Raw genomic sequence first — 22,748 nt, 5'->3', positions numbered from 1 at the left:
CTCCTCTTTCTCTCTCTCCCTCTCTCGTCCTCTCTCTTTCTCCCTCTCTCTCTCCCCCACTCTCTCCTCTTTCTCGCTCTCTCGTTACCTCTCTCGTCCTCTCTCTCTTTCTCCCTCTCTCTCTTCTTTCTCCCTCTCTCGTTACCTGTCTCGTCCTCTCTCTCTCACACTCAGACATTTACAGACAGGAATAAGTGCGTCTTATAGCACTGAAGCAGTGACGCTAATGCAAATACTGAGTAATGGAGGCTTTTACCCCATCAATTAGCATAGAGCTAACCGCATGTTCAAAACATCACAGCCTCAAAGCATGTGGACTTGTTCGTTCTGTCCATAGGAGTCACAGGTGTTACTGATCCTCATCGGTGTTCCTCATAATAAAGGAAACACCAGAGACGTTTTTAATGATCAGTGCATTTTACAGAACATCAAACCACACGCTGTCCATCAGGGAACATCCACTAAAATATGGAATTTTATCCATTTGTGTTTCTATTTTTTCACAGTGACCTCAGAATAAAGTCGGTCACACCAGTGACGTCAGCTAGAAGCTTCATATGAGATCATGAGCTGAATGAGAAGATCTCTGAGAACTGAGAGACACAGTGGACTCACCACGAGCTTTTCTCCATAGATCCTCAGAAAACAGGTCAGATGAGGTTGAGTGACGTCATCGGTGTGACTTTTATTTCAAAATAAGAGACTTTTAGCTACGCGGTAACACCAGTGACGCGACTCCTGGGGACTTTATTTATATATTTTATAATATTTATTTGGCTTTTGTTTCCTTTGTCATTTTAATCATAAATTCCGTAGTCATGTAGAGATTAAAATTGCAGGAAAGCATGTTTTTTCTTCAAAATATGGCCTCAGCCTTCACACATGACTGTGGGGACGAGCTCTTCTGTAGTGCTTGATTAATATATGATTGATTAACAACTAATATTGCTAAATTGATGGATCAGGAAGGTGTAGATTAATTACAACCATCAGCACACAAGCATTCCAACAGTAAAGATTGTTTATATTTTTATTTATTTTGTATTAGGATGTTAGGTAAGGGCCGGACGGGCGACCGGGGTCCTGTCTGTGTGGAGTTTGCATGTTCTCCCTGTGTCTGCGTGGGGTTCCTCCGGGTTCTCCGGTTTCCTCCCACAGTCCAAAGACATGCAGTCAGGCCAGCTGGACATGCTAAACTGCCCCTGGGTGTGAGTGACTGTCTGTGTCTGTCTGTCTGCCCTGCGATGGACTGGCGACCTGTCCAGGGTGTATCCTGCCTTCCGCCCGATGACCGCTGGGATAGGCTCCAGCACCCCCCCGTGACCCTGAGGGAGAAGCGGCTTAGAAAATGTGTGTGTGTGTGTGTGTGTGTGTGTTAGGTAAGGATTCAGCTCTGTGTTATTACGCTTCGCTGGAAGTCCAGGAGTCACTCAAAGCATCACGGAGTGCTGGAATTCTGATCTATAACATGGTGAGGTGGCCAAGTACTACAGTCCAGAACGCTAGAAAACAGTTTCATTCATTTTTCATATTATAGATAATCACCACTCTCAGAGAGATCATATATAAAAACAAAAATGTATGAAATGTATATAATAACAAGAGGAAACTCATTTGCATGCACGGCTTGTTCTGATAGCAGTATGTGTGAAGAACCAGCACTAGAGCAGCTTTATGTTCTACTGCTCCAGCTCCTCCTCCAGCGCCGTGTCCAGCAGACCCTGGAAGTAGAGGTAGAAGGCGTTGCAGTAGCTGGGCTGTTTGTTGGGGCAGGACTGCACCTGCTCGGCCTTCTGGGAACTGAAGGGGTTCGGCCCAGTGCCCTTAATGTCCATCTCCAACTCCAGCAGGATCTGCAGAGAGTACTGCAGCTCACCGTCACTGAGAGAGAAACCAAAGTGAGGATGAAATGAAGAAAAAGACAGAATCAAACTGTGAAAACTCAGAGACTCTTTCATGACACTTAACTGTCGGCAAATACATGCGTATCGTTTCTAAACAACGACTGTGATGTTGGCCTTTTTGCACTACTGAGACCACAGTAGGCTGGAATATACAGATGAGCCCTCTGACCAATCACAGTTGTAGATGAGTTTCTTGTTTGCATTTAAATGATCATGTAATCCTAAAAAATAAATGATTTTGGACAAAATATTTCAGCCCAAGCTATAAAATCTGACTGTTTAACTACAGAAGTAAGTGAACCTGGTTGACTTGATATTTCGATTTCAGTGAGAAACACTTTAATTGGAAGGTCAATCAACTCTATTAAAAAAAACCTCAACATTTTTTTATGGTGTGTCACTTTATTGATTTATAAGTAAAATGCTTATATATGGTCCGTGTTATAAAGACCTAATGGAAACAATTAGACATTTTGGTTGATAATCTCCTGCTTACTTGCTCATGGTGAACATGGTGGGGATATTGTAGTCCCTCAGCAGGAGCAGCGTGGGTAGCCAGCCGTCCGACATACTCTGACTGGAATCAAACCCTGAAACCACAGCGTACAGAGATGCTTTATTTTCATCACAAGAACACGGTACAACACTAAGCTGAAAGCAGAGCAGAGCAGTTCAAGGTTAATTGAGAAATAATGATTTTTTTAAGGTGAGTGCCACAGGGTTCAATGCTAAGCCCTCTGCTGATGTTCTTTCTGGAGAAATGTCTATGTTCTCCAGAGAGGATTCTGTATAAGCTAGTAGTTCCAGGAATATTTCACTGAGGAGTAGCTAAACCACCCAGAACACTGGTTAACTCATTGACCACATTTGTATAAACGAAGCTTAGATTAGACTAGGGATCTAGCCTAATAGACAATAGCTGTGATAAATTCATTATTGACGGACTGACTCTCTGACCGGCAGCTTCTTCCAAAAGACAAACGATGCTCACTACGACCATTACACAGTAATAAAAGAGAAAAATGAAGTTTCTACAAACGTAACATCAGCAACACACATGCTACTGGTAGCTGATGCACACCCTTCCTAATCCCTCCTAGCCGAACCATCCTGGTCCTGAACCTTAATTTCAGACAGGGCACTGTCCCCATTGAATAACATAGTGGTACACTAGTATTGCTGGTGACATATGCAGTAATCCGAGCCAAGTGGACTTAATCAGGCCATGTTAAAAACATATTCTGGGCTATTGAATCTATTTCTAAACCTGGGGCCACTTTTCAAATAATATGCTACTACCTGCATTAGTTGCCGTATTGTGGGGAGCTAAGCTGATTGCAGAGGTAGCTGCACTGTATAGGTGCTGACAGTATGGTTGGTATAATATGGTATAATATACTGAGTGTGTACCTGGATGAAATCCCACCACAAGGTCCGGTTTGGCTGCCTCTCCTTTCTCAATGACTTCCTCCCAGAACTGGTGGTAGAGGCCCTTGTAGGCACTGATGTAAACCCGTCCTCTGGGCCCAAACGCCCTCAGCGGTGGCCTCATGATGGGCCCCTGGACCACCTCCGGCCCAACCATCACCACCTCCAGGCCCTGGTGGCCGGGAAACATGTGGCTCAGTTCGTCCAAGTCTGTGGTCCTGGCTCCCAGGGTCTCTGTGTTACCTGCCCCTACCACGTGGATGGTCATGGGTCGTGAATAGGGGGTCAGGCTGAACATCTGCATTGCCATTCCAATAGTCAGTGGACGTGAGAAGAACTCACTACAAACACGCCACACAGACTCACGAAGCTCCACCTCATCAGGGCGTGTCCGGCAAGCATTGGCCCAGAGGTCTGTCATGTTTTTGCTGGACAGGATGGGCTCCAGCCGGGGCGTGAGGTCACCCTGCATCGACAGCCAGTTCTCCCAGCACCGTATGTCTTTAACAGGACGAGCCCACGCCTCCGTGTGGAAGGGCAGGTCTCCTATTGGAAGAGACAATGACAGGGCATGAACCCAACTGTAGCAGAAACTGTAGATGAAAGATTTGCTTCCTATTGCAAAAAACTATTGGCCCTAAAATTGGACCTTGTGGAACACCATTCGAAGGGGACAGTTTTCACCTAAATTAAAACTGTTGATTATCTCTTGATTATCATTCCCCATCCTCACCCTGATAGATGAGCCACTCAACGAGTCTGTCTATGGCAGCTTTGTGCAGCTGTGGACAATATCGCTTGTGTACAGACCAGTCCTCCTTTTGACAGTCCTTACTGCAGTAATACACATTCAAACACCTGTATAAGAGAAAATTAGAGAGAGAGAGATTTAAGCCGCTGGAAAACCATGAGCAACTCCCTCAGCCTGTCTATGGTCACAGAACAGAGTGTTCTCCTCATTCACATACACAATCTGCCTCACCTTGCACAGCGTTTAAGAGATTCTGCTGCCTCTGAGGGCTTTTTCCCACATCTTGCACAGAATTTAAATGACTCCTCCATTTTCATGAACATCTCCTTCTGACTGCGGAAGGTAAGGGGCTTAGTGTCCTTACCAACTGAAGAGCTGCAATGACAAAGAGAGACAGAGAGTCTAAATGTAGGTATTGTGATATAAACCAAGTCCGTTCTACAGTTTCTCATTAGGCTGAATGAATAACCGACTCTAAATGTAGGTATTGTGATATAAACCGAGTCCGTTCTACAGTTTCTCATTAGACTGAATGAATAACCGGCTCTAAATGTAGGTATTGTGATATAAACCAAGTCCGTTCTACAGTTTCTCATTAGACTGAATGAATAACCGGCTCTAAATGTAGGTATTGTGATATAAACCGAGTCCGTTCTACAGTTTCTCATTAGGCTGAATGAATAACCGGCTCTAAATGTAGGTATTGTGATATAAACCGAGTCCGTTCTACAGTTTCTCATTAGGCTGAATGAATAACCGACTCTAAATGTAGGTATTGTGATATAAACCGAGTCCGTTCTACAGTTTCTCATTAGACTGAATGAATAACCGGCTCTAAATGTAGGTATTGTGATATAAACCGAGTCCGTTCTACAGTTTCTCATTAGGCTGAATGAATAACCGACTCTAAATGTAGGTATTGTGATATAAACCGAGTCTGTTCTACAGTTTCTCATTAGACTGAATGAATAACCGGCTCTAAATGTAGGTATTGTGATATAAACCGAGTCCGTTCTACAGTTTCTCGTTAGACTGAATGAATAACCGACTCTAAATGTAGGTATTGTGATATAAACCGAGTCCGTTCTACAGTTTCTCGTTAGGCTGAATGAATAACCGACTCTAAATGTAGGTATTGTGATATAAACCGAGTCTGTTCTACAGTTTCTCATTATGCTGAATGAATAACCGACTCTAAATGTAGGTATTGTGATATAAACCGAGTCCGTTCTACAGTTTCTCATTAGGCTGAATGAATAACCGACTCTAAATGTAGGTATTGTGATATAAACCGAGTCCGTTCTACAGTTTCTCATTAGGCTGAATGAATAACCGACTCTAAATGTAGGTATTGTGATATAAACCGAGTCCGTTCTACAGTTTCTCAGTAGACTGAATGAATAACCGACTCTAAATGTAGGTATTGTGATATAAACCGAGTCCGTTCTACAGTTTCTCATTAGGCTGAATGAATAAACGGCTCTAAATGTAGGTATTGTGATATAAACCGAGTCTGTTCTACAGTTTCTCATTAGACTGAATGAATAACCGACTCTAAATGTAGGTATTGTGATATAAACCGAGTCTGTTCTACAGTTTCTCATTAGGCTGAATGAATAACCGACTCTAAATGTAGGTATTGTGATATAAACCGAGTCTGTTCTACAGTTTCTCATTAGACTGAATGAATAACCGACTCTAAATGTAGGTATTGTGATATAAACCGAGTCTGTTCTACAGTTTCTCATTAGACTGAATGAATAACCGACTCTAAATGTAGGTATTGTGATATAAACCGAGTCCGTTCTACAGTTTCTCATTAGACTGAATGAATAACCGACTCTAAATGTAGGTATTGTGATATAAACCGAGTCTGTTCTACAGTTTCTCATTAGACTGAATGAATAACCGACTCTAAATGTAGGTATTGTGATATAAACCGAGTCCGTTCTACAGTTTCTCATTAGACTGAATGAATAACCGACTCTAAATGTAGGTATTGTGATATAAACCGAGTCCGTTCTACAGTTTCTCATTAGGCTGAATGAATAACCGACTCTAAATGTAGGTATTGTGATATAAACCGAGTCCGTTCTACAGTTTCTCATTAGGCTTAATGAATAACCGACTCTAAATGTAGGTATTGTGATATAAACCGAGTCCGTTCTACAGTTTCTCATTAGACTGAATGAATAACCGACTCTAAATGTAGGTATTGTGATATAAACCGAGTCTGTTCTACAGTTTCTCATTAGGCTGAATGAATAACCGACTCTAAATGTAGGTATTGTGATATAAACCGAGTCTGTTCTACAGTTTCTCATTAGGCTGAATGAATAACCGACTCTAAATGTAGGTATTGTGATATAAACCGAGTCCGTTCTACAGTTTCTCATTAGGCTGAATGAATAACCGACTCTAAATGTAGGTATTGTGATATAAACCGAGTCCGTTCTACAGTTTCTCATTAGGCTGAATGAATAACCGACTCTAAATGTAGGTATTGTGATATAAACCGAGTCCGTTCTACAGTTTCTCATTAGACTGAATGAATAACCGGCTCTAAATGTAGGTATTGTGATATAAACCGAGTCCGTTCTACAGTTTCTCATTAGACTGAATGAATAACCGGCTCTAAATGTAGGTATTGTGATATAAACCGAGTCCGTTCTACAGTTTCTCATTAGGCTGAATGAATAACCGACTCTAAATGTAGGTATTGTGATATAAACCGAGTCCGTTCTACAGTTTCTCATTAGGCTGAATGAATAACCGGCTCTAAATGTAGGTATTGTGATATAAACCGAGTCTGTTCTACAGTTTCTCATTAGGCTGAATGAATAACCGACTCTAAATGTAGGTATTGTGATATAAACCGAGTCTGTTCTACAGTTTCTCATTAGACTGAATGAATAACCGACTCTAAATGTAGGTATTGTGATATAAACCGAGTTTGTTCTACAGTTTCTCATTAGGCTGAATGAATAACCGACTCTAAATGTAGGTATTGTGATATAAACCGAGTCCGTTCTACAGTTTCTCATTAGACTGAATGAATAACCGACTCTAAATGTAGGTATTGTGATATAAACCGAGTCTGTTCTACAGTTTCTCATTAGACTGAATGAATAACCGACTCTAAATGTAGGTATTGTGATATAAACCGAGTTTGTTCTACAGTTTCTCATTAGGCTGAATGAATAACCGACTCTAAATGTAGGTATTGTGATATAAACCGAGTCCGTTCTACAGTTTCTCATTAGACTGAATGAATAACCGACTCTAAATGTAGGTATTGTGATATAAACCGAGTCTGTTCTACAGTTTCTCATTAGACTGAATGAATAACCGACTCTAAATGTAGGTATTGTGATATAAACCGAGTTTGTTCTACAGTTTCTCATTAGGCTGAATGAATAACCGACTCTAAATGTAGGTATTGTGATATAAACTGAGTCCGTTCTACAGTTTCTCATTAGACTGAATGAATAACCGACTCTAAATGTAGGTATTGTGATATAAACCGAGTCCGTTCTACAGTTTCTCATTAGGCTGAATGAATAACCGACTCTAAATGTAGGTATTGTGATATAAACTGAGTCCGTTCTACAGTTTCTCATTAGACTGAATGAATAACCGACTCTAAATGTAGGTATTGTGATATAAACCGAGTCCGTTTCTCTTACCTGACATTAAATTTCATGTTTTCCCAATTTCTCTCCCAACTCAACCAGTGCCCAAGACACAAAACTTTTGGCAGCCTTTTTTGCCGTTTTTACTAGTTTTGATTACAGAAACCATTAGAAGGTTCTGCTGGTTTCTGATGGTGTCCAGTAGTCACTAATGGTTTTGCTGTTATTTTTTTCCTGTTTGGTTGATAAGGACTCTAATGTTTTAACATCTTTTCTGATTCCAGATAGTTTCCGAAAGGAATCTAAAGGTGTCCTGCAGGAATCTAGTGGTCTCCATTAACCCTTATGCTGATTTCCATTAGAAAGCAAAACCAACAGGTCTTAATCATAATGGTTGTAATGTATTTAGGAGCAGGATATCCAGTTAACTTTAGTAGTTGTGCTTCTGGAAATGTATTTTTGGTGCTGGGGGTCTACGTGCGCATGTGGGTAGATACTGAAGATTGACAGACAGACCCCCAATCAGCTGCTCTACCCACCCAGACCCCCGTTCCCACAGACCCAGTGTAACAGGTGCTGGGCTATTTGTGGCTGCCGGTCTGTGGATATCATATCAGAGGATGAGTGACAGGATTACAGCTCACATTAAACAGCGACTCAAATAAACTCTCCACTCCAGCGCACTGACGGACCCTCTGACCCGGTGCTCCAAGCGCCAACAAGTCAAAGGTCACCTCGCGAGAAAGACAGAAATCATCTCTTACCTGCGCGTGTCGGTCATGGTGAATGGGCGGCCGGGTGACGTGGTTCTGTCCCGGTTGCTCTCGGCTGGTCTGCTCTGTCCTCGCACACACGGCAGGCCACGAGCAATTTATAGCCCCCCTCGTAGGGGGAAGACCCTTCTGGAGCCTTCTGGTTCCAGGGGGCTTCCTTTTTTGCTGACCAGCGCCTTCAGTCCTTCATTTTATAGCAGTTAGTTTTGTGAACATTGCATGTTTTTTTTATTAAATTACAGTCATGCAAGCAAACAACTAAAAAATACAAATAAAGATAATTTATTAAAGTTTATTTATTATTATTATTAATATTTATTATTTTAGTTGATTTAATTAATGTTGTCTGCAATTGGGTTAAGTTGTGGGAATACAAAAGCAAACAAACAAACAAACAAAAAAAAAAAGTTTTGACCATTATTCTTCACTTTTTATCTATTTATTTTCTGATAATTGGGCCAAATTATGGATAAAAAAACAAACAACTTCAGTTTCGAAGTGTATGTGTGTATTATATTAGTGTATGTGTGTATTATATGTGTATATACACACACACACACACACACAGACACACACACACACACACTAGTCTGGTTCCATTGACTTGCATGTTAAAGGTAAAGTATGTTTACAAATATATGAGCTCCATGTTCTTCAGTGGTCAGGACCCCCATGGACCCCCATGGACCCCCACAGAGCAAGTAGAAGCTAAGTGTACCTAATAAAGTGCTCAATGACTGTATGTCTCCTTCAAAGCCTCCTGCTAAACGAGCCGTCTTCAGTTTAGCTATAATGAAGTTATTTAGAGCTTCAAACCGGTTTAGAGGGTTATTCACTACTCAGACGTCGCTCTGCTTTCTCAGGAGTTGTACAGCGATAAACTACAATTCAGTCCCACAGATTAAGTTAAAGCATAAAATACACACACACACACACACACACACACACACACACACTTTCCAAGCCGCTTCTCCCTCAGGGTCGCGGAAGCAGAAAATTTCTTCTCCGTTTTTTTTGTTTTTTTTTAATTTAGCCATTTTTCTTGTGTTGATTACATTTGTTCCACAATATCTGTCCTAATAACCCTGCGAACTGCAAGTGAACCTGAGTGGGAATCTCCGATTTAAGGGATAAGCAGTATTTATAATGTGCATTGACAGTCTGTCCACCAGAGGGCAGCAGCTGATAGCACTGATGCAGCTTGCTGAGGCCTTCCAGAGATGAAGCTGAGCTCCATTGATCTGAAAGTTCTCAGAGTGAACCATCACTGTTCATACAAACACAGGCTTTAGGACAGACCTGTGCAGATGAGCGTCTGTGTATCTATTATGTGTTACATCCATTTATAAAGCTGATAGTCCTGGTCCTAAAATCTGATTGGCTGAGCCGTGTTCGAAGCCGCTGTAAAACCCACGACACACACACCTATGACACCTCACAGCACCTGAACTCTGCAACACTGAGTCATGAAAAACCGTTCGGCTGTTAATGGATTAATCTTCCCACTGATGAAGCCGGGGCAGGCGTGGACTGGAGGTCAGGGAGCCAGCCTCGTGACCGGAAGGTCGCCGGTTCGATCCCCTCGACTGACAGTGGTGACTGAGGTGTCCTTGAGCAAGACACCTAACCCCCAACTGCTCCCCAGGTGCCGTGGATATGGCTGCCCACCGCTCTGGACAAGTGTGCTCACTGCCCCCTAGTGTGTGTGTTAACTAGTGTGCAAACACCGAGACAAATGGTTGTTAATTCAAGATCCCAGTTCTGTTTAAACCGAAGGGCTTAAAATGTATTTCCTTATCTAGAACTTGGCTGGTCAGCTAGCTAACATGCTAAACAGCTCCAACATCATTATCACAGGCTTGAATTAAAGCACTTCCAGTATGATTCATTTACAGCATTTGGCTGACGCTCTTATCCAGAGCAACTTACAATTTGATCACTTTACACATGGAGGCCAAGGCGGTGTTGGGAGTCTTGCCCAAGGACTCTTATTGGTATAGTGTAGGGGGCTGACCCTGCTGGGGGATTGAACCCCAGTCTACAGTGTAGAAGGCAGAGGTGTTAACCACTACACTAACCAACCACTGTTCACTGTGAAACGGCAATATAAACGTCTAAAGAAGGTCACCTGAATGTCTTACACACTTCAAATGTCCGTGTTTCAGTCAGAAGTCGTGTCAAACCCAGACGGAGTCCCAAAGAGCTCCGTACTCCCGAGCTAAATAGTGCACTGTGTAACATTAGGCTGAGAAATTCTAGCTTCTGCTGTTGAATATTGCACTGCTTGTCGAGTCTGAATGTGGATGAATCCTAAATGACCATTTGTAGTGATATTCTGCTCTGTTGGGCTGCAGGATCCAGTATTTAATCTCCTACGTAGTGCACTATGTAGGGAGCAGGGAGCCGTTTGAGATTCAGCCCCAGCGTGGCGTCATCAGACCGGCAGGAGACTCGCGGTGGTGATTTGGTGACCAATAACTGAAAGTATTTGCATTAAACCAAGTCAATAAATGTCTGCAGTTTACAGTGACCCACTTAGTAACACACCCAATTGTATTAGAGCCTCTCTGACTATTTTAATCTCTTCCCAGTGCATCCACAGTTCTGCTTCTAGAATGTTCCACACACACAATCGAATATTCCCGTTTATTATCTAGAATGTTCCACACACAGAATCTAACATTCCTCTGCTTATTATCTAGAATGTTCCATACATGTACATTCTAACATTCCACTGTGCCATTTGTACCCTCTTTAAAAAGTGTTCTTCAGGGGTTCTTTATAGAACTATGAACATTCAAAGAACCATCTGCACCGTTAAATAGTTCCATGGTGAAATGGTTCTTCGGACTGATGGAAAACATGTTGTATATGGTTCTATCCAGCACTATTTAACTGTTTTAAGGATTTTGACAATGTCAGGCTGTCGTTGTAACATTGTTGCAATAAAGAACCATTTTCAGAAAGGTTCTATATAGAACCTTATACAACACATCTGAAGAACAATTTCACCATGGGAAAAAAATGAGAATGCAATGGGTTCTTTCAGTTCATGTGCAACCTAAGGTTCCTCTATTCTAGTTCCAGAAAGTTACATACATGTACTTTCTAACGTGCTACTGTTCTGTTCTAGACTGTCCTGTTGAAGCATGTTCTCTAAAGATATCTGCTGGCTTGAGGACACTTACAAGAAAAAAAACACATCTGAGAAAAAACAAAACTGCAAAAATCCCAAACGTCAGGAAGGTCACTGTGTGCTGGACTTCGTCAGAAGGTTCCTCTGAACATCTGAAGTCCTATCAGTTCTACTGGAGGTGAAGTAATTCTGTAGGCTTGTTCTGATAGCAGTGTGTGTGAAGAACCAGCACTAGAGCAGCTTTATGTTCTACTGCTCCAGCTCCTCCTCCAGCGCCGTGTCCAGCAGACCCTGGAAGTAGAGGTAGAAGGCGTTGCAGTAGCTGGGCTGTTTGTTGGGGCAGGACTGCACCTGCTCGGCCTTCTGGGAACTGAAGGGGTTCGGCCCAGTGCCCTTAATGTCCATCTCCAACTCCAGCAGGATCTGCAGAGAGTACTGCAGCTCACCGTCACTGAGAGAGAGAGAGAGAGAGAGAGAGAGAGAGAGAGAGAGAGACAGTGAGAGAGAGACAGAGAGACAGAGAGAGAGAAAGAGAGACAGAGAGAGACAGTGAGAGAGAGACAGAGAGAGAGAGAGAGAGAGAGAGAGAGAGAGAGAGAGAGAGAGAGAGAGAGAGAGAGAGACAGAGAGACAGAGAGAGAGAGACAGAGAGACACAGAGAGAGAGAGAGAGAGAGAGAGACAGAGAGAGAGAGACAGAGAGAGAGAGAGAGACAGAGAGAGAGAGAGAGAGAGAGAGACAGAGAGAGAGAGAGAGAGAGAGAGAGAGAGAGAGAGAGAGAGAGAGAGCTCCTTAAAAGCATCAGGAAGAACCACTGAGATGAACCAAGACTCAATAGGAGAACCTCCTTAAAAGCATGAGGAAGAACCACTGAGAGGAACCCCCTTAAAAGCATGAGGAAGAACCCCTGAGAGGAGCCAAGATTCAAAAGGAGGTTCTCCTAGTGAGTATTGGATCCTCTCCGTGGTTCTTCCTCATGCTTTTAGTGAGTGGACACAGTGTTTAAATATTCCAGCAGCACTGCTGTGTATGATCCACTCGCACCACCACCACATCAGTGTTACTGCAGTGCTGAGAATGATCCACCACCCAAAACAGTACCTGCTCTGTGGGGGTCCATGGGGGTCCTGACCTCTAAAGAACAGGGTAACAGCGTATGCAGAGAAACAGATCTGTAGAACGTGTGTTTGACGTTTAGGCAGTTCCGTGTATGAAACGGGCCGTGTTGGTGTGGTACTCACTTGTACATGGTGAACAGTGAGGGTATGTTGTAATCTCTGAGGAGGAGCAGTGTGGGCAACCAACCTTCTCCCAAACCCTGAGACGCGTGGAACCCTGCAGAACACATACACACACACAGTTCTGTATTTAGGTCCGCCGTTTAAAATGTATAATATAGGTGCCTAAATGGTGTAAATTGCATTGGCCTTCCAGTCACAGGTAAACTTGTGAAAACACGCCTCTCCGGGCCTCTCCGGGCCTCTCCGGGCCTCTCCGGGCCCCTCCGGGCCCCTCCGGGCCTCTCCGGGCCTCTCCGGGCCTCTCCGAGCCTGACAAATGGTGCTGTGAATTACTATATCAACCAATTACTGTATTCTGTATATTGCTGCTCCGGCTGCTACCTCAGTGACTGCTATGCTCATATCTCGCTGTTGTGGGAACAAAATCTCAAAAAAAGGTAATTTTACAGGAGAAAGAAAAAACCTACATTACTTTTAATGAAAGTCAATGGAACCAGACGTCTTTTAAATAATTCTAGGTCATTTATTTTGGTCCGTTGATCATAAACATTATGCACAATGTAAAGAGCAACAGGCATTTTCAAAATACGTCAAAAACTGAAAAATGACAAAAACGGAGATACGAGTTTTTGTTCAGACAGCAACAATATGCTAAGCTGCTATACGTCATAGTATATTTCATCCTCCTTTGCACAGTAACGTCTCGCATGTGCGTTCCTGTGTTGGTCCTGGAGGAACATTGTTTTGTTTCACTGTGTATAAAGCCTGACTTGACTACTTTTGTTACAAGCAGAGTTGATCACTGTAATGGTCTTCTTACTGGACTTCCTAGGAAAAACTAATTCAACTCAAACAAACTGCAACAGCATCCTAACAAAAACTAATCAAATAAGATCAGTCCTGTTTAGAAAGAACTGGATTTTTTTTAAAGGATTAAGACACTTTTGTGAACCTGGCTTTTGGGCCGGGCAGCTCCAAGTTAAACCAAGAAGTAATCCCTCGTTATTCAATGTGTACCATAAATAGATTTATTACAGCAGCTATTTAAAGGCAAAAATAGACCATGCCCACTTTCAAAAACTTCTATGAATCAGAATATATATATATATATATATATACACACACACATACATACATACACTCACTGTGTTCTCTGTATGATAATGATCCCTCTCCGACAGCTGCTGTGTGTAAGCTCCCACTAATGCGTTAAGCAACAGAAAAGCCCCCCATAACCAAACACACACGCACACATACACACACACAAGCTGGAACAGCAGTAAGCTAAGAATTAAAGTAGTATGAGTTAAATATATAGACTATTACTCAAAACTAATGACAGAGGCTCACAGTGTATGTGTGTTTAACATGCTTTGGGTCTTACTGTCTCTAAAACACAGACGCCAGCAGTATTAAATTCAGCCTCAGAGTTACGACCCAACCTGAATATGTCCTGGTGGAAGCGTGTGTGTGTGTGTGTGTGTGTAACACCATAAAACGTTCGAGGATCAGGTGATGCAGTCATGCTTCAGTATAAAAAGAGCATTCGAGAAAGGCCGAGTCCTGTATGAGAGAAGACGAGCTGAGGCCACTCAAATTCAAGAATTTCAGAACAACGTTCCTAAACGAGTGACAGCACTTCACCTTCTGCGTTGCACGTCGAGCACCCAGCACGTTTCTGTGACGGAGATCACCACATGGGCCCAGAAATGCTTTTATCAGTAAACACTGTTTGTCAGTTCATCCAGAAATGGAGGTTAAGACTGAACTCTGCACAGTGGAAGTCACAAATCAACCACATCGAGAAACACCGCCGACTTCTCTGGGCTTGAGCTCTCCTGAAATGGACTGATGCTCAGTGGAAGCATGTACTGTGGTCTGATAAACTTTCAGATTGTTTATGGAAGTTAAGTTTGTAAAGCGTCATTGGGTTTGTGAAAGCCGCTATATAAATAGAAATTATTATTATTATTATTATTAAATAATCGATGTTCTGTTTTCCAGGCCAAAAAAGAAAAGGCCATCCAGATTGTTACCAGCATAAAGTGGTAATGGCGTGTATTAGTGAGTAACTTCTGTGAAATCAAACAATTCTGTGTTCAAACCAGCAAACTGGGCATGCATTTAATTACCAAGTGTAAATGCATGGGGTTCAAATCTAATCAGGTTACAATCCAAATAGAAATGCCCAGGTGTGAACGGGATCTGTGTGTTTAGGAACAGTGTGAGTTTCAGTTCTGTTGCTATATTATACCATTTAGATCAGTAATCAAAACAGCAGACAGTTATACTTCAGCAGCACTGTGCTGGTATAAACTTTGAGAAGGTTCTAGAGTCTGATGAGGAATCAGCCAATCAAAACCCCTTTCAAACTTTCAGACTGGAAACTACATGCAAGAAGTTGACTTGTGAGCACCCAGCGTTATGTTTTGACAGTATCAGCTATTTTCGTTACCGCAGGGACCAAAGCTCTCTTCTAATGACAGGACCAACACTTAGGTGATGACGATTGTTTTCTTGTGTGTGTGTGTGGTGTGTGTGTGTGTGTGTGTGTGTGTGTGTGTGGTGTGTGTGTGTGTGTGTGTGTGTGTGTGTGTGTGTGTGTGTGTGTGAGAAGATGGTGGACGGGCTGTTTCCGTTTCAGTGATGCTGGGTTAACTGCAGATTGGTCCACCTGCTTCAACAAATCATTACCAGGGCCAATAAATGTCTGGCGTTAAAGCACAGAGGGAATGAGTTACAGCATTATGTGTGTGTGTATGTGTGTGTGTGTGTGTGTGTGTGTGTGTGTGTGTGTGTATGTGTGTTCCACAGGAACCCATACTACAGGAACTTTCTAACTGCATTGCATTCAAGTAAATCCAGTAAACACAGCCTTTCTTTGAATCTTTGAATACAATTAGGTGTCAATTTTAAGTTGATTGGAACATTTTAATCTGAGGTTGATTCATATTCACCTTTAAACCCTGAATTTATTTTACAGCAACGTTGCAAGTTGGAACAAAAATTAAACCTAAAACCATAATTTTTCAACCCGATTTCTACAATAAAACATTAAAGAGATCTACCTTTATTTACAGCATGGGTCACTTTTCAACAACAATTTTGAATGACTGATTGCTGGTTCTGACATTTGCGATTTGGCAGTGCATTACATTCTCTAAGAAACGGAGGCACAGACGTTCACCGTACCTCAAAAACCAGGTTCTGAAACTCTGATAAAGGCCACTGATTTAGATTTGTGAGTGTCTCAAGGTTCAGTGCTAAGCCCTCTTATATTCTCTAAAATATTTACTCCCCAGTGCAAAATAATGAGCCAAGCCCAAAATGGCCAAACATTTTAATGGTCTTAAAAACAAATCTAAAACAGCTAAAGTAAGTTGGGATGGGAGAGTTATTCCCTTTGATTTCTTTAATGTTTTGTGCTTAAATTTGGAGAAAGCCTTTTACAGAAAGAAGAGGTCATGCTGTTCCACTCAGCATTAATGGCTTCTTACAGCTGAAAAACACTGCCAAGCTAGTCTTGTTTAATGTGAGATCAAATATTCTGTACAGGGTTTAAATCTGGACTCTAAGAAGTCCCAAAACCATCAGTAAAAACCTTAATATTTTGTGCTCGGCCCATTTTTTTTTTTTGCATGGGAGTATACACTCTAAATATTCTGTAGAGTCAATACAGTAGTTATCCATACCTGGATGAAATCCCACCACAAGATCGGGTCTGGCTGCCTCTCCTTTCTCCACAACTTCCTCCCAGAATTGGTGGTAGAGGCCCTTGTAGGCACTGATGTAAACCCTTCCTCTGGGCCCAAACGCCCTCAGTGGTGGCCTCATGATGGGCCCCTGGACCACCTCCGGCCCCACCATCACCACCTCCAGGCCCTGGTGGCCAGGGAACATGCGACTCAGCTCGTCTAGGTCCGTAGTCCTGGCTCCCAGGGTTTCATTATGACCGGCACCCACCAGGTGGATGGTCAGCGGACGGGAATATGGGTCCAGACAACACATCCGAATCCCCAGACCTATCGTCAGTGGACGTGAGAGAAACTCGCTACACACACGCCACATAGACACATGAAGTTCTGCGTCCTCTGGTCGTGGTCTGCAGGCGTTGGCCCAGAGGTCTGTCATGTTTTTGCTAGACATGATGGGCTCCAGTCGGGGTGTGAGGTCACCCTGCATGGATAGCCAGTCCTCCCAGCATCGTATCTCTTTAGCGGGACGAGACCATGCCTCCGTGAGAAAGGGCAAGTCTCCTATAAGGTAATGGGAAAAATGACTTGACTACAAAAAATGTGCTTTCTTTTTAATACCGGAGGCTTTTATATGGTCTGTAAATTAAATAGACATTTAACAGAACTCTGTGGTGCATTGCATTTTGTATTGGTCCAATATAGTTTGTACTTAGCTACAAATTAAATTTAAACCTGTTGGATTGTTCCCAGAATTGAACCTTGTGGTACACCACATCATAAACAAATCTAGTATGGTGTGTGGCGAGCTACAAAACAAATTCCCATTTTTAGTTTTGCCCCTAGAACTGAACCCTGTGGTACACCACATCCGATATGGGTGCAAACTAGTTTATCTTTTTTATCCTTTAACACTCAAGCAGGACTAATCCATAGACATAGTGTACAGCTTCTTTTCTGGAGCCTCACCTGTGTGAATGAGCCACTCCACCAGCCGGTCTATGGCCACCATGTGTAGCATCTTACAAAACTTCTTATGGAGAGGCCAGTCCTTCTTTTGGCAGTCTTTACTGCAGTAATACACATTTAGACACCTAGCATGGCAGACAGAGACAGACACTAAGGTAAACTTCAAACTGAACAGTTTTCATTATATCATCGTATCAGCTTGCTTCAGTCTTTCATCACGTCTCATATCAAAAGACTTCACCGTTTGTATGAACGATGACATCAAGATCAATGATTATTGCTCAGAGGTCCATCCATCCATCCATTTTCAGAGGTAATAACCATTAATGCGTTGGAAATGAACACTTAATTCAAGAGACACACACGGAGACAGAAAGAGAGGTGGAAGTTGGACAGGTGATGAGCTGGATTAACAGTTAAAGTTTCCAGAGAGGAAAAGGTCCCAGTGCTTTTTTTAGAGCAGTGGCATCATCCTTTCGGCAGTTTAGGCCTTTTTACCACTGCAGCCACTGCATATCATCATGCTGCGTGTGACAAAGCTCTCTTAAGCATGCCAGCTGATCGTAAACTCTGATCTTTGCCTAACTCAGAGAGAGAGAGAGAGAGAGAGAGAGAGAGAAAGAGAGAGAGAGAGAAGCAGCATGTGGGGAGTATTTATGGCTGTTTATTGCTGCACAGAGACAGACATCCTGCCCTGGTCAGATGTTGAGCCTAGAGGGGCCAAACACCCCTAAACCCCTACACTGACCTTTAGCACACCACCTATCTCCACACTAAGCTTTAAGTTCGGGTTCAACTGCCTTCCCTCTATAAACTATACTTAAACACCAGAATACAGACATAAACCGCTGCTCTGCGTGTTAAACTGCCCATCAAAGTTGCCAGCTTCTCACACGGGCAATAATGACAAGGAATATAGGCAAAACTTACTTGACCGCGAGTTCATGCGATTGCCATATGCATATGAACTCTCCGTTCCTGCACCTTCTCACTTATGTTGCTGCTCTGTAAAAGGTACACTATGTGGCCAAAAGTATGTGGACACCCTTACTAATTATTGAACTTCAGTGATTCAGCCACACTTACTGTTATCAGGTGTACAAAATCAAGCACATGGTCACGCGGTCTCCATAGAAAAACACAATAGAGGGTCTGGCTGAAAAGCTCAGTGACTTTAAACATGGCTCTGTCACAGGATGCCACCTCTGCCCCAAGTCAATTGGTGAAATTTCTACCCTGCTAAATCTGCCCCAGACAACTGTAAGTGCTATTATTGTGAAATGGAAGCGCCTAGGAGCAACAACAGCTCAGCCACAAAGTTGTAGACCACACAGACCATGTTGGGAGCTTCATGAAGTGGAGTTTCCATGGCTGAGCAGCTGCACACAAGCCTAAGGTCACTATGCGCAATGCCAAGCGTCGGCTGGAGCAGTGGAACCGTTACACAGCCAACAGTAAAGTTTGCTGGAGGAGGGATGATGGGCTGGGCTGTTTTTCAGGGTTTGGGCTCTCAGTTCCAGTGAAGGGTGATGTTGATGCTACAGCACAAAGACACTGTACACAGTTAAGCTTCCAGCTTTGGGTCAGCAGTTTGGGGAAGAGCCTTTCCTGTTCCAGCAGGACTGAGTCCCTGAGCACAAAGCAGCTCCATTAAGACATGGAGTGACGAGTTTGGTGTGGAAGAACTCCAGTGGCCCCAGTGTGTCCCAGAACCTAGTGAGCTCTCCACGTAGCCGCTGTCTACATAGGCAGTTGTCCAAGTTGTTCCCACCTACTGCACAAGACTGACGTTTACTTACCTCAGCCATCAGAATCCCATTTAGCCGATATGGATCCTGCTCTGGTGGTTTATATAGTGACTTTAATAGAATTTGCTCTGAATGAAACAGGAACAGTTGTGTTCAAACGCTGAAATAAAGAATTTGAGGGCTACTTGCGGCTCTTGAACAGTTAAAATGAACAAATGTAAACTTTCCTCTAAGCACTCTGAGGGGGGGAAACATCAACAGTAAACCCTTTTAGAGCCAGGTCCTCTCAGCCAACATCAGTGTCTGACCTCACCAATGATCTTTAGACTGAATGGAGACAGATTCCCACAACATCTTGTAGGAAGCTTCCCAGAAGAGTGGAAGCTGTTAGAGGTGCAAAGGGGGGGCAACAGCTTATGGATTTGGAATGGGACGTCCAACAAGCTGACACAGCTGTAACGGTGAGATGTCCACATACATTTGGCCAAACAGTGTATATTAAATTCATATTTGTGAGAGAATATTAAACCCATGACAATTTCATGGAGTTTAATGCTCGAGTGACAGGAACTTTATCTCAAACTGAGTATTAGATTAATGCCAACATTAAACAACTGTCTGTTGTGTTAAGTGGTGGTAATGTGTTGATTAAAGGCCGCCACTGTTCGCTGTGCTGGGAGCTGCTGGGGTGAGGGCTAGTGCAGAGGTTTAGCATGGTGATAATGCTCTGGGGGCAGATGCCTTACAGCCTCTACTCTGTGTGTGTGTGTGTGTGTGTGTGTGTGTGTGTGTGTGTGTGTGTGTGTGTGTGTGTGTGTGTGTGTGTGTGTGTGTGTGTGTGTGTGTGTGTGTGGTCTGTTTCAGAGCCCATCACTTAAAGGCTCTACAACACGATGAGGACCTAGAATGACCATTAGGGCTGCAGACCCTTCAGTTTCTACAGTGGGGATCAAAAGTCTGAGAGCACCACTGAAAATTATTCGATTTTGAATAAATCTTTAAAGTTTTTCGTCACAAAAAGTTGGCAGTCTGAGTAAAAAGCAGAATTTCTCAGCGTCTTTCCCCCTTTTACTTTAGTGAACTCCACGTGTCGGTGTAAAGCCTCTGATCAGTACGTCCAATCCACCTGAGAGTCTCAACACAAGCTAAACCGGAAGAGACCAAGCAAAATAACCGTCTGACCTCACTGTACCTTAACATGGTCAGTGACGAAATAACGCAGTCTGTAATATTTCTTCTTCATTTTAATCATCTTTTCTTTGTTTCTGGCGTTTCGAGATGCTAAAACTTTGTTGTTTCTTCACAGGATTAAATAAAACATGAACTTTTCAAAGTGGTCTTTTCAAAGCTAATTTCAACTTCAAACTCATCAAAATGTTAGGCCATTCTAGATTAAACCTAGATCATCTGAGCCTAAAGAGTCCTGCTATAGAGCTGCCGCTGCAAACCAGAACCTGCATAGACTACGACCCGTATTCACAGCCAGTGACATATCTAGAACTTCCAGAATGCCTAGAGTGATGTTCTTCCATCTTGAAAACGGTTCCACTTCCTAAAGATGTTGGTAGTTAATCTAACGTGTAAGGCCTTCAGCCCAGCTCCTGAAGCCCTAACCAATGAAAGAGCTTGTTCGGCTGTGTCTACCTGGACACCACAGGGGAAAAGAGTCTTTAAGATTTTAAGGCTTTTTGCTTCCAACCAAAACGTAATAAGAGCATTACTGCAGTAATTGAGAGGTTTTAAAACCACAAGCGTGATGACTCAAAACTACAGATGTGATTTAGCTTCCAGAAATCAGTGGGTCTTCTCTTAAGCTCTCCGAGTTCACACTGACGTATCCACATATACAACCACACCTGTGTAAGTGTCTGCGGAGATGTGAGTGACTCACTTGATGCAGCGTTTCAGTGCTTTGGGATCAGGCAGGTTGGAGGGGAGTTTAGAGCAGTAGGCACAGAACTGAAACGTCTCCTCCAGTTTCTGAAACATCTCCTTATGAGAACGGAAACCAACCTTAGACTTCCCCTCCAGAACAGCCCTGAGAGAGAGAGAGAGAGAGGGAGGGTGAGAGAGAGGAAGGGTGAGAGAGGGAGGGAGAGAGAAGGAGGGAGAGAGAGGGAGGGAGAGAGAGGGAGGGTGAGAGAGAGGAAGGGTGAGAGAGAGGAAGGGTGAGAGAAGGAGGGAGAGAGAGGGAGGGTGAGAGAGAGGAAGGGTGAGAGAGGGAGGGAGAGAGAGAGAGAGAGGGAGAGAGAGAGGGAGAGAGAGAGGGAGAGAGAGGGAGGGTGAGAGAGAGGAAGGGTGAGAGAAGGAGGGAGAGGGAGGGAGAGGGAGGGTGAGAGAGAGGAAGGGTGAGAGAAGGAGGGAGAGAGAGGAAGGGTGAGAGAGAGGAAGGGTGAGAGAAGGAGGGAGAGGGAGGGAGGGTGAGAGAGAGGAAGGGTGAGAGAAGGAGGGAGAGGGAGGGAGAGGGAGGGTGAGAGAGAGAGGAAGGGAGAGAGAGGGAGGGAGAGAGAGAGAGGAAGGGAGAGAGAGGAAGGGTGAGAGAAGGAGGGAGAGGGAGGGTGAGAGAGAGAGGAAGGGAGAGAGAGGGAGGGAGAGAGAGAGAGGAAGGGAGAGAGAGGAAGGGTGAGAGAAGGAGGGAGAGAGAGTAAATGGAGTGTAAATGGTATTAAGTGTAAATGGAGCTAGCTAGTTGGCCCAGTATGTGCATGGAGTAAATGGCCAGCTCAGATGAAGAGATGAAAAAAGTCAAAACGGATATACAGAAATACAGAAAGCTGTGTGTCTCACCTGTATTCTGAATATTCCTTCATGTTCAGTTTGTCCAGGATGACTTTGGAAAGTCCAGGAACGTTGGAGTCCAGGGAGTAGAACCCAAACTGGTCTGAAAAGACGCTGTCTGAACTCGGAGCAAAAGACTCTGGGAGAGTCGGAACTGTACCCGCCATGTTCACACACTTAAACACTGCGAGGACACACACACACACACACACACACACACACACACACACCCACACACACACAGCACTACATCAAACTTTTCCAAGGAATATTTTAACATGGAGCACAGTTTAAAAATTATGTGTGGTTACATTAATCAAACAGAAGTTTTTGCTTGATTGTATTCAATGTAACATTGTTACACCAACCATCAATCACTAACAGACCGGCATTAATCACACCGTAACGTCAACCATCGATCACTAACAGACCGGCATTAATCACACCGTAACGTCAACCATCCATCACTAACAGACCGGCATTAATCACACCGTAACGTCAACCATCCATCACTAACAGACCGGCATTAATCACACCGTAACGTCAACCATCGATCACTAACAGACCGGCATTAATCACACCGTAACGTCAACCATCGATCACTAACAGACCGGCATTAATCACGCCGTAACGTCAACCATCGATCACTAACAGACCGGCATTAATGACACCGTAACGTCAACCATCGATCACTAA

General features: G+C 43.4%; 2 protein-coding genes across 2 annotated transcripts in view; both read right to left on the bottom strand.

Annotated features, from left to right (window-relative positions):
- Positions 1-1,342: 1,342 nt before the first annotated feature.
- LOC108416985 (putative protein MSS51 homolog, mitochondrial) lies at positions 1,343-8,564 on the bottom strand. Its single transcript, XM_037536999.1, has 6 exons — positions 8,480-8,564; positions 4,315-4,458; positions 4,066-4,190; positions 3,315-3,878; positions 2,401-2,494; positions 1,343-1,881 (listed from the first exon to the last, which is right to left on the bottom strand). Exons 1-6 carry the CDS (start codon positions 8,494-8,496, stop codon positions 1,680-1,682), a joined length of 1,146 nt encoding a protein of 381 aa, XP_037392896.1. The 5' UTR covers positions 8,497-8,564; the 3' UTR covers positions 1,343-1,679.
- Positions 8,565-11,044: 2,480 nt separating this feature from the next.
- LOC108414032 (putative protein MSS51 homolog, mitochondrial) overlaps positions 11,045-22,748 on the bottom strand; it is a 13,214-nt gene continuing 1,510 nt past the window's right edge. The window contains exons 2-7 of the mRNA XM_037536998.1: positions 22,062-22,236; positions 21,166-21,312; positions 17,527-17,651; positions 16,558-17,121; positions 12,866-12,959; positions 11,045-12,075 (exon numbers count right to left, since the gene is read on the bottom strand). Of these exons, the coding sequence (XP_037392895.1) occupies positions 11,874-12,075; positions 12,866-12,959; positions 16,558-17,121; positions 17,527-17,651; positions 21,166-21,312; positions 22,062-22,219 (1,290 nt within the window). The 5' untranslated portion in view covers positions 22,220-22,236 and the 3' untranslated portion in view covers positions 11,045-11,873. The remainder of the gene's footprint in view (positions 12,076-12,865; positions 12,960-16,557; positions 17,122-17,526; positions 17,652-21,165; positions 21,313-22,061; positions 22,237-22,748) is intronic.

This window comes from Pygocentrus nattereri, chromosome 3 (genome assembly GCF_015220715.1).
Source record: "Pygocentrus nattereri isolate fPygNat1 chromosome 3, fPygNat1.pri, whole genome shotgun sequence".
In the NCBI taxonomy this organism is placed as follows: Eukaryota; Metazoa; Chordata; class Actinopteri; order Characiformes; family Serrasalmidae; genus Pygocentrus; species Pygocentrus nattereri.
Note: the sequence above shows the minus strand (reverse complement) of the source record. Positions and strands in the feature narration are given on the sequence as shown.